The sequence below is a fragment of the Poecile atricapillus genome, chromosome 1 (assembly GCF_030490865.1).
Source record: "Poecile atricapillus isolate bPoeAtr1 chromosome 1, bPoeAtr1.hap1, whole genome shotgun sequence".
Classification (NCBI taxonomy): domain Eukaryota; kingdom Metazoa; phylum Chordata; class Aves; order Passeriformes; family Paridae; genus Poecile; species Poecile atricapillus.
In genome coordinates, this window is record NC_081249.1 from 97507996 (window position 1) to 97520292 (window position 12297).

Here is a 12297-nt window from a genome sequence, read left to right on the forward strand (position 1 = left end):
CAGATGTCATGTGTTGGTTTCTTCTCACATCTCAGAAGCAAAATAGCAGTCTGCTGAAATAAGAAGTGGATTTCATTTTCATCCCTGACAAGTAAGTCATGAAACACAAGAGTGCTCTTCCAGATCAAGAAGGCACCAGGAAAAAAAGCCAGTGATAATAAAGAAAACAGGCTTTCTCACAGAATTCTCGATTCATTTTGGATGACCACATTCACAGAGGCCATTTGGATACAGTGCACAGAATCTGAATAATCACCGAGACAGAAAAGGCCAGCAGAACACTTTATGAGGGACCTCAGAAAAAAAACACGGATGTGGTTGCAAGCTGAGATGGGAAAGTGTAAAGTGTCTGTCATTAAGGCAATGAAGGATGTGCTGGTGATTGATGCCACTGGAGAGATCTGAGGTGGGAGGAGGAGATAAAAACAGTCAGAGGGAGCGGATGAGGATGCACAGTGATGCATCCTCATCGCTGGCTGTTGTAGGACAAAGGTCAGGCTGAACATGGCCCAAACTGGGATTTAGGAGAGCAGGATAATCTGAATTTAGCCAAGGTAATAAAGGTACTACTGACAAAAGCCATAGTGAAAAAGGAATAAGAGCTTTTAAATTAAGGCCAAAGAATTTCATATGGACCACAATAAATTGGTAACAAAAATTTAACAAGAGAAAACACTTGAGTCACATATTCAAGCAAATTAATAGCTTCAGAAAAGTACCAGCCACTACCTTCAGGTATTTCTGAAAGGTAAGTTTAGAAAGGTATTTCTCATGTAAGTTTACTTTTGGTTGTAAAGAATTTGAAATTCAATGACACTCCATTAACAAATTAAAAAGAGCTCTCCAAGGGCACTTTCTGCATTGTGGTCTAATGAGAACTAGGGAGCAGGTATTACTTTCAGTGTCCTGATCACTACAACGATGCACAGAAGCCAGGCTCTCTATTTTGGAGTGGATGTGTGTACCTCCCCAGCTACACAGGGACAAAAACTCTCCTTGTAAAATGTGGATGACTGTAGTAGCTTGACTACTGGGCAGATTCAGCTACCCAAAAGGAGCAGGTATTTTGTAACATGATTGCCACAGCCTAGGTAGGAACTCTCCAGGCTGGCATCAAGCAGCATCCTCTCTCCTCCACTCTCCACCAGACCAGCACGTACATCTCAGGGTACATACACACATCCTTCAAAAGCCAAGAGATGAACTTGAAACCAGAGGTGTTTCCACTGAAATCCTCATAAAGCTTTTGGCTGTTTTGCTGGCATGCAAACACTTGAGCAGAATGCTATTTCACACTTCCCTCTGCTGCTAAAATCCTGGCATCCTGTTCCTGAACAGTGTGACTTCTATTTAAGACACACTGTCCTCAGAGAAGGACACTTCCCTGGAGAAGAACACAGTAACTGAAGACTGGAAAAACCATAACAAACACCTCTTCATGTGCACTAGAACTCCAGGCAATTCACACTAGCTAAATCTTACATGGCAACAGGAGAGAGGGGCTTGGATTGTTATTACATAATTATCTCCTTCTGCCTAGCTATCTGTTCCTCTCCCATCCTGCTGCCTACTGTGGCACTTCAGGCAATAAAAAATTAAAGAATGTTTTCCAAGCAGTACTGTTGGAGTTGGCTGATTCCTCCACAGATCCAGACAGATGGAAGCAGCTTCACAGTGAGAAGATCACTATTCAATGGGTTTAGGCTTTTACTTTTGGCAGGTCTACGAAGCAAGAATCTTGTCACAGTTCACATTCTGAGTCTTCTAAGTTATTTACAATGTTAAGGATGTTTATGCAATTAAGTTTCACAAATTTAAGATTTATTTGTGATTTAAGATTAAGATTTGGGAATTAGCATTTATTCTGAATCAGAATTTCCACTGCTAGATATGAAATCATCTAAGGCCAAATGGAATGTTCAGATGTCACAGTAACACACAGTGTTAAAATCTAAACGTAGCAATTTCCTGATGGGAACTTACTGAAACTGATAAATGGAGGTGAGTATCTTGTACAGAATAATGACTGGGTCGATCAAACAAAAATTCCTGAAACATTCCTAGAGTACCCAGCTGCTAAAATTTGATTGTAACACAATAATGTAACACCTCACTTTCACATACAAAGAGTGAAAATGACAGAAATAGGCACCTGTAGTACTAAAGACAAGTATCCCAAACAGGAAAATTCTCTAATTAGCAATGTGACTAGTGACATACACAGTGGACAAGGATTTAACACAATGAAGAAAATACCATGAAAATCTCAGCACTGAAGGTCTAATCCAACTGCAGGGAACAGTGCTGGGGTTTAAGTAGCAATAGTTGTATTGCCATGCATAGAAGAGGGGTTTGATTTTCTAAACTTTATATCAGTGCTAACTTACTGTAATTTTCTTGAGGAAAAAACCCTGATAATTAATATACAGTCGGACTATGTGTTCACCACTTTGGATTCTAAATATTTAAGTTAGCATCTTTCTGCCATACAACTATTACATGCACATTCCAAAATTACTGCCAATTTATTAACTTTTACTACTGAAATTTAGAAATGAGGTAATGTATGGGGATATAAAACACATGTCACAATGCAATGATTCACCTTATTTTAGAGCAAGGCCTCATTTTTGGGGCTTACAGAACAATGTTTTTTAAGGCCCCTACACAGGACAGGCTATGTTGCTAAAGCATCATATGAAAAGTGATAATATTCAGCAACAGAGAGACAGAGTCTTGAAAAATCACGGACCAACCCAACATTCTCTTAACATTAATTTTATAAAATACCTTACATGAACAGATAAAGAACTTGAGCATACATAATAACCAAAATTTAAAAAGAATGTTGAATAAAATATAAATTAATTGAACACATCACTAAATTTGCCACATGAGACAAGTTTATAAAAGGCATTTTCAGATAAAATAGTTATTTGAAAGAAAATCCTTCAAAATGGAAACTGCTGAAGTCCTTTTTCAAGAAGTCACTCCTAAAAGCCCTAAATTCCAGGTCATCAGGTAGCACCTGAATTTGCTTTGAATACGGTGTTCATTTGCTTCAAAATTTGTCAAGATTTAAGACACAAATTTAAATGCTTTCAGGTCAGAGTTGTCAGTGCAAAGTAAAGCTTCAAGCTGAAAATGAGAGAAATACAACAGAAGAAATGATCCTGGTACAAAACTTCCTAAATTCACATTATAAAAAAGCTGTGCCAGATGCACTCTTGACATATTGGACATTAACAAATTTTACCAGTGGCCATTTTAGGGTTCAAGACAAGCCATTAAAATGGCTAATTATATTCATTTCCTTTAACACGATTTAACTTTTTCCTACACATAGCCTTTGAAAAATGATCTGTGCTGCTGATGTCCACTTGCTTTGCTTAACTTCTGATTCAGCTGATTTGCTCAAAACGCAGTAACTCAGCCAAAAGGAGAGAAAAGACAACACAAGGATGGTCTAAAGACTGCAAATGTCTCTGAGTTTAACCAACTTTGTTCACCCAAGTACTCTCATTCAAGTCAGTGTTCCCTGAAGTAATACAAGTGCATAACACACTGCCAGGCTCAAACCCTTAAGTCTTTCAAAGGTTAAAAATATGTTTAGAGAACTAGGTCTTTAGAGAACTAGACTGCAGCCAGATTAATTTATTTTAAGCCTATTAATTCCTGCAGAGTAAACATCAACACTACAGCAGAGCACTTTTGCTGTTTGACTTTAAAACTACTAACCAAAACAGGTTTGAAATAGTCTGCATGTTCCCCTGTTTAGAAGAGTCATTAGGACGCTCATTTAAAGATTAGTGGAAGTCTTTTCAAGTTATCATTCAGAATGTTGCTCATCAAGTTTGGTTTTTTATCACATAATAAAAAAAAGTGTCACTGGTGGTCACAAGCAGAAAGAAGGAAAACTTTAAAAACCTTAATCTATCAGGCAGCAGTTCCAGCCTCTAATTGAAATATAAGGATGTAATTTATACTAAGCTGCTGCATAAAAGAAGAGAAAATGAGTTCTTCATTACAATTCAAAATTTCAAAACTCAATCTGCAGATTGTTTGTTCATCCTTGTAAAGTGCTCTTTTTTCACTGTCATCATTGCTATGGTGGCAGTTATGCTAGAACCTCATTTCAGTAATTCCAGTACAACCAGAGTGTATAATTTAATAGCCTGAATCATTTTCAATTTATAGCTAGCTAAAATGCTACAGTGATGTTGCAAACAAACCAAATGAGCAAGAGGGTTCACTACTACACAAAACTTTCTCCCAGAACAAAGGAAAAAGATTAACTCAAGCCAAAAGCACAGAATATAACTTACATCAAAACTTTTCCTAAGCTGTACTCAAGGAATGAACAATTACAGTAAGATGCAAATGTCTTTTCCCAGAACATAAACTCAGAAGCATTTGCTCAAATCCCAATGGAGCAGCAGTTCTTCCCTATACCCTGTATTCTCCTGATCATCTTTTATCACTGAAGCAGATTAACAGTATCCATACTCTGCTTCGTGATGCTACAAAATACTTTAGTTTTAAGAATAAGTTTTTTGTTTGAACAACAGGACTTTGAGATAGCCCAGTAATTTCCAATGGGTGTTCTCAGTTCAAATCCTGCAGTTCAGCCACGTGCTGCCTTTAAAAACATCTTTACAACAAACGCACCGGCTGATGAGATCTGATCCTGTAAGTGGTACAAATTCTAGCACTTGCTCAGAGTGAAAGAGAACACTAACAGCTGAAAGGGAATAAAGAATATATACTTCACCACCCAGCCAGGCACACTGAAAATTTTCATACACTCAATCACATCTCAAAATGAGAAAAATATTCTAACTACCACATGGTTTTATTTTTTCAATAGTATTAGAAGAAAAATTTCAAAGTATCCTAAAAAAAACCCAAAAAAACCTGAAAGCAGCAATCTTAAGAATTGTTCTGAAAATATTTGGACTCAACTTTGAAAGTACACAGAATAGAGCTGTCTTCTCTTTTTTTAAAACCAGGAAGATTTTTTCAATTGGCTTGCACCAATTTGGGCTCAAAAATAAAATGTCAAAGCTTGGAGTATCACTAACCAAGTAAAGTAAAAATGTATTTCCAGCTAATCAGCTGGAAAGTGAGTGAATGAATTTGGGTGTTAAACACATCTTTGAGGATTATAAAGTATACAGGGGAGGGAGGAGGTTATTAAAGAACTTTGCAAAAAATATTGCTACAGTAGCATTAGGAATTAACAGTGCATCAAAGATTTAAAGTTTCCAAGTTAATACAAACTGATCCAAGCCACAATGAACCACAGGATAATCACTCAAATAAAACATTAACCGCATTCTACTTTACTGAATCTAGAACTGGAATTTACCTGAATACCTTTAATATCATTGAAAAAGATTCCTTTTAGTCTTGTCATGAAGAACTGGTGCCATTAGTGTGTAATCAAAACACAGTATTATCATGTGCATTTGGCTTTTTTTGAACATCTGCAATCAAATACTCGAATTTGAAGGAGATTTTACATGTGAGAACTCAGTATCACTGCTGCATGAAGTGTTTTATTTGTTGGTTGGGATGTTTTTTTGTGGAAACTGTATATAAAAGACCTTGAGACTACAGGTCATGGAATTCTTGTTAAACAGAAAGCTGCCCAAAATTACTGTCAAAATACCTCTAAGAAGGCAGTTCACAGAATAATGTGTTTTACATTCAGATACTTCCTCTTTCAAAAGCAAAGGAATCCCAGAAGAAAAAAAAAAATCAGTAGTGAAGGCCACATACTTTTTGCATTTGATGAGCTGAAATGCAAAAAACAATTAAAGCATCTTGTAAAAGAAAAAAACGACCAAAAGAAACACAGAATTTCTGGAAAGTGATGATTTAGTTGATGGAGTGGTCAGCATGGAAACTGTTGGGAATGCTACAGCAGAACTGACCACAAGTACAAGGGAATATGAACAGGACATAGTACAGGCACAAACTAGAAAACTGTAACTTGCCAACTTGTAAACAAGAAAAAGCATTTCACAGATTAAAAGTTCTAGGGAAGTAAACTTTTTTTAAATTACTTTGTAAGTTCAACCCTGATTTAAAAAAGTATGGCTAGCAAAAATACATAAGCCTCAGCATATTTATAAGTCTTGATCAGAGCAGCCAGGAGCCTTTGATAAATGGCTGGAAACAAACATCCTTCTGCTAAGGATGGAAGAAAAATACTCCATTCTGTTCTTCCTCTTATTCCCCAATCCACACGTGTATCTGTAGAATTCATACGCTCCAAGAAAATCTTGATGCTGCTATAGATTGAGACGTGGGGAGACTGGTGGAGGAAAACAAACAAACTCTCTTAAAATACTACGGGCCACGTCAACGTTATTCTGGGCAATTTCAAGTGCCCTCTTGACTTCTTCAAAGGAATAGCCCTCTCCCATAAGTTTTGCAATTTTTGCATCCACATTTTCCATGGAACTGTCAGAGCTGTATGCTTTCCTGTGATGTACTTCTGGTGCAGTTCTCCGAGGAAGTGGTTTAGGGGGCCTGGCTGGTGCTTGTGAACCATCTGTTTCAAATAAAAGAGATAAAAATCATTATAAATTGGCCTAAGACTGTGTCAAATGTTGCTCAAGTCCCATGAAGCTGTTTGAAAAGCAAAATTCTAAAGGAACATGAAGAAATTCTTTAGTTAACCAATATAGTTAATTTTAAAATTCTGACAGAAGCAGAAGTCCTCAAGAGAATCCAAAATTGAAATAATGCAGCAATACACTATTTTAATAATATGATAGGAACATGCAATTTACAATCTGGATTATCTAATGCTGGAAGAAAAATAAAGTATGCTGTAACGACAAAGACAGTGAAAATAGCCAGTCAAACTCTTAAAGGCTCTCCACTCTCAGACCACAGTTTGCGAACTCCTGAGTTAAAAAAAAAATCCAAAACAACAAAGCAAACTAACAAAAAACCCACAAACAAACAAACAAACAAACAAACAAAAAAAAAAAAAAAAGAAAAATACCCCTACAAAAACAAACAAATAAGCAAAACCCAAGCACAAGTTTGATCACAATTTTATTGGGGACCATAAATTGTATAGAAAAGAAATCCAAATATGACTGAAGGAGAAAAATCCTTAACTTATTGGTCCATCTTGCAGATGCTGTTAATTCAATTACTATTCATTTCATGCACAGCAGCTACACCTAAGTAGATAAATAAGTGGTTTCTCAAAAAGACCTCTAGCCCAATTATTCCCATGGTGAGAACAGAACATGCTCCTTCCTCTCCAGTCCGCCTTTGGAAACATCTCCCAGTTCCTCATCTTCTGTGGAAAGGTTACCTTCACAGTTAATGCTGGTGACTAAGAATCATGATCTGCTGGTGAAAAAAAAGCTAATATGCAAACTTGCTAATCTTCTCAGAGTCAAGAGTTTCGTGCTCAAGTAAACTTGGTACTTTAAGGAAACGCCTTTATCCTCACTGATTCCACAATAAGAAGCTTAAATACAAGCAGGCACAGTGCAAAAAGCACTTTCAAGAGCAAAGTATTTAAAAAATTAAAAAGTCTTTAATCCCTCAAAAAGGGTTTTAACAAGTCCTATCAACAGTGACTTTGATAGATAAATTAATGGAATTTCTGGCTGTGATACTTCCTGTTTACTTACACTGATAGCAGTGGCATTTTCCAGTGTTAAGTATTTCAGAGACAGTTCTTTAGGCATAGAAGAAATGTTATATTTCCAATATTCTTGCTGAAACCTTATCATAACACTGGACAGAGAAAACTATAAATCAACCAAGTGCATTAAACACTTCACATAAATAATAGCAATTCAAATAAGAGCATGTCTAATGCAGGTGTATTTTTCTTTCAAGTCAGTTTTTCCATCAATTTGGATGTATGTTGCTATAAAATTTAATTCCACTTCTTAATTTAGAGTTAATAGTACCTTTAGCAAGATGGTGATATTCATGCAACAAATGGATGAAAGAAATTTGATTAAAGATTTATAGTAAGAGGCTAAGACCTACAAGTACTAAGGGCTACTTCATATTTGTTTTGATTTTTTTTCTCTCTGAAGATAAAAAGAGTGATGTAAATGACAAACATTCTGAAGCAGATCCAAACCTGCTATGGAGGTGTGGAAGACCCACAAAACACTTCTCTGAGAAATTAAATGTAGCTCAGGAAATGCAGGTAATCACTAAAAACTGAATAAAGTAAGTTCAGATTTCTCACTTATTTTAGGAAACTCAAGACTATAATAGAATAATATTCTTTATCTTTAGAATAATGGCACATCATTTAAAACTGAACATTTTTCTTTCACAAACATTCAAAGTGTTTTAATATGTACATTCCATTATGGGCTTCATTTCTATACAGTACGAAACAAAATTAATTTACAAACTACATTTTCCCCTGGGCTCGAAGTACAGAAGAAATTCCTTACTCATAAATCCGATCCTTCCCTGTGCTTGTGTTACATGAGGGTATTTTTGCTTGACTCAGTCTAATACAGGCTTAAAACTGAAGTTATTTCTTGTTTAAAACCTTCACTTTGCTGAAGCTTTCAAACAAACTTTATTAAGCAATCACATCATTTAGAAAGGTCACTTTAAATTCTGTCAGCAGATTTGAAGCATAAGCATTTTTTTCTCACTGCAGTGGCATCTCTCTATAGCAAAGATACTCTGAGATCTTCAGCCTCTCTCTCAATTCCCATTATTTTTTTAAACGCTGACATCTCTTTCAGTATCTTCACATCCATGTAAAATTTCAGCTAAAGCTGGGTATCATATTGGATCCTGAGCTTAAAGATACTAAGCCTAAGCTGCATGTCCATCTGGACACTAAGATAGAGGTATTAAGCAGGACTTTCCTTCCCTACCTCCATCCTCTGATGTTTCAGCCACCACAGATGTCTACCTAAAAATTCAAATAGATTTTCTAACTGTGAAATTCAATTAACAGTTTCTACCACAAGCAGCTTCCTCCACCGCTCACATTTCTGTAAATCAGCACTAGACTGAACCCTTAGGTAAGGGGTTAATACAAAGGGAGACACAGGCTCCTTTAATAAGTGTTTAGAAAGCATGGGAAAAGTGGTGAGAGCTCTATGGCACAGTGGGAGAGGCTATTTGTATCAATGCCAACTGTCTGTTCCTCTCTCTGTGAAATGCCCTTCTTCTCTTCCCTCACTGCTTCTCCTGGATTCCTTGGTTTTTCACTGACTGCCTGAGGAGCATCAGGGAAGCAGGTGACAAAGGCCAGCTGTGCAAGGCCCTCTGTGGAGCAGAGCAAGCAGCTACACCTCACCTAACTGGGCTGCAGAAACAAAGCACACCCAGGGAACACGTGCTCTGAGGAACTCAGAGAGCAACGAGAAGGTGAGGGAAGGACGCTCCATCAAGTTGTTAGGCACGATCTTTGCATTTTGTAATACCGTGGATTACATTATTTCCTCTAGTGTTAACTGAAATACACCCTGGAATAATGTTTTTGTAAAAGGAATCCAAATTTGTAAGCATTTTCATAAGGCCAACTGAGTGAATGAATAGGCAGCAGGCAAATATAGTTAACCAATCATTTGAATCTGTATCTTACAGAATAGCTAAGTTCAGCAAAATAGAGAGACATCTATTAGAGGCTTAATTTTCTTCCTCCTTTCCCTCCTATTATTTGCTGCGCTTAGGTAAAATTTTCTAATTATTAGCAATATCATAGAATAATAGAATGGGTTAGGCAGGAAAGGACCTTGAGGTTAATTTAATTCCAACCCCCCTGCCATTGGCAGGGACATCTTCCACTAGACCAGATTGTTCAGAGCTCCATTCAATCTGGCCTTGAACACTTTCCAGGGATGAGGCATCCACAGCTCCTCTGGACAACCTGTGCCAGGGCCTCACCATCCTCACAGTAAAGAACTTCTTCCTGATAACTCATCTAATCTCTTTCAGTTCTGCCTTGTCCTGTCACTGCTCTTGTAAAAAGTCCCTCTCCTGCCTTGTGTGAGGCTGCCTTCATGTACTGGAAGGCCACAATTAGTTCACCCCAAAGCCCTTCCCTTCTCCAGGCTGAACAATCCAAATAGTCTCAGGCTTTCCTCACAGGAGAGGTGCTCAGCAGGTCCATATCTTTCTTATGCTGGATGCATTTCTCCAGGTGGGCTCTCATGACAGCAGAGCAGAGGTGCCAAATTCCCTCCTTTGCCCTTGCTGGCCACACTGCTTTGGATGCAGCCCAGGACATGTTTGGCTTTCTGGGGCCTGAGCACACATTGCCAGCTCATGTCCAGCCTCTCATCCACAGCACCACCAAGTCCTATCTCCTTTTCTTGCTCTTTTTGTAATAATTTTAAACACTTGTACATAAGAAGTTTGAGAAAGCATGCCTTTGGGGGACTGGGTTGCATGGCTGAGTACTATTTCTGAAGTGTTCAACAGTGGATACCTGAATTAGAATAAATTACTTGGTAGATGTTAAGGATTCAGTTAAACATCATGACAGCAATCTTAAAAACAGTGAAAGTGAAGCAGAGAAGTTAAAGCACTGCCCATGCTTCTCTAGGAACCCAGTGGCTAAATTATAATTAGATTTTAGAGTGAACTCCATTTCTTTTTAAGCTAGTTCAAAGAATCACCTTACAAAAGCACTGAAAAGAAGAATTTCTTAAGTGAGCTGATTAGTTCAGAGTAAATGCAAAACCAAAGTTCTGAATACAGTTATGCTGCCTACATTGTCTTTTTAAATCATAGATGAAGGTGAACCAGTTCATCCTGCAGCTCATCAGTTCCATCCTTTGGAATTACTGCCACTGTAAAAACAACTTTCCAATTAAGAGAATGACATGATCTATCACATAGTTTTCATCTAATTGAAATTAAATGGAATATCTTGCTGCATATCATGCTGATTTAGAATGATATTTATAGCAAAAGCTGACACGTGAGTGTTTTAGAAGATGGCTGTGGGAAACACAAATCAAAAAGTCTCAAGTAGCACCAGAAAGCTCCAAGTTCTTCACTAACAAGTATCTTGCAATAATTTTGGAAAAATAAAAATTGTTCGACCCCAGAAGTGCAAGAATTGCAGGAAAACTCCACAGCTTTAAAAGTAGTTACATCACTGTCATAATTTCCATTATAATACAACTCAAAACACCCTGAATAAATGGATAGACCCCTCACAATGCCACACAAAGCATGTGTTATAAACTCTTTTCTTCTAACTGGAAACAAAAAAGAAAAACACCTATATTTGTAAAGATGCTCTCCCAAAAGGGATAGTATTTACTAAAGGCATCACACTAATTCACAATTATGCTAGTCATTAAAAAAATAAGTAAGCCTGAAGACAGCTACAGAAATTTCCCATAATTTAAGTTTGAAAAACATACTCTTTTTTTCCCTATACCCCAGCAGCATGAAACTCTGTATTTCTGAGAAGGAGAATGTAATTACTACTAAAAAAATATATACTTTTTTTCACACTTGGGAATGCTGCAATTGAACAATGGTGATTACTACAACTGAAAGATTAGAGGAAAAAGAAATACTTTCCTTTACGCATAAGAAGTCTTTACACACAACTTTATCTATCTGGAGAATGATTAATAGCACAAAACATCACTTGGCTTTTTCTTTGTGTGGTTTCTTCATACAGCAAAATAATGTGGTTGGGCCAATCCTCCCCCTTCCCTATGTACCATGCACATCTAAAGAAAGGAAAATTTGTCTAAAAACTGGTGAAGGTACTTTGAAATACAGGTAATACTGTTACCATTTTTATTCACTTAGTAGATTTCCTTTAAATGTACTATTTTTGTTGCCTGAAAACCATAACCAAAATTTCTTTGGCAGAGGAATCGTTTCTACTGTACCTGTCCCATTGAAAAGGAAGACCAAATTTTAAGTGGTTTTGATTCTTGTTGTTTTATTAAGAAACATCTTAAAAGATTCTTAGAAATTCAGATAAACATATTAGCAAAAAAGACAGGAAATAATAGTACTTTAGAGAGTTAAGCTTCTATATTTTGTTTAGGAGAAATGAAACAAAGATGGAAATCAGATGCTTGTGCTCTTTTCAGTACTTCTGATCTCTTATGACCTTGAAAGAACACCTTGAAAGGTGTCAGGAAAATCTCTTCCTTTCCCAAAAAATAAGGAATGCTATAACTCACATAAGCATTCAGTTTGGCAGCTAGTAAAATGGATGCCATAATAGTATATACACCTACACACAGCAAGTAGCCATTTCTGTCTTGACTGCAGAACTTAAATCTCTGTTATTCTTTG

The 12297-nt window shown here is 36.9% G+C and overlaps 1 protein-coding gene across 2 annotated transcripts in view; it reads right to left on the bottom strand.

Moving 5' to 3' along the window:
• Positions 1 to 2441: 2441 nt before the first annotated feature.
• The window catches only part of CBLB (Cbl proto-oncogene B), a 126674-nt gene continuing 116818 nt past the window's right edge, over positions 2442 to 12297 (bottom strand). For both annotated transcript variants that reach the window (XM_058854805.1, XM_058854795.1), the window contains one exon: positions 2442 to 6559. In XM_058854805.1, the coding sequence (XP_058710788.1) occupies positions 6297 to 6559 (263 nt within the window). In that variant the 3' untranslated portion in view covers positions 2442 to 6296. The remainder of the gene's footprint in view (positions 6560 to 12297) is intronic.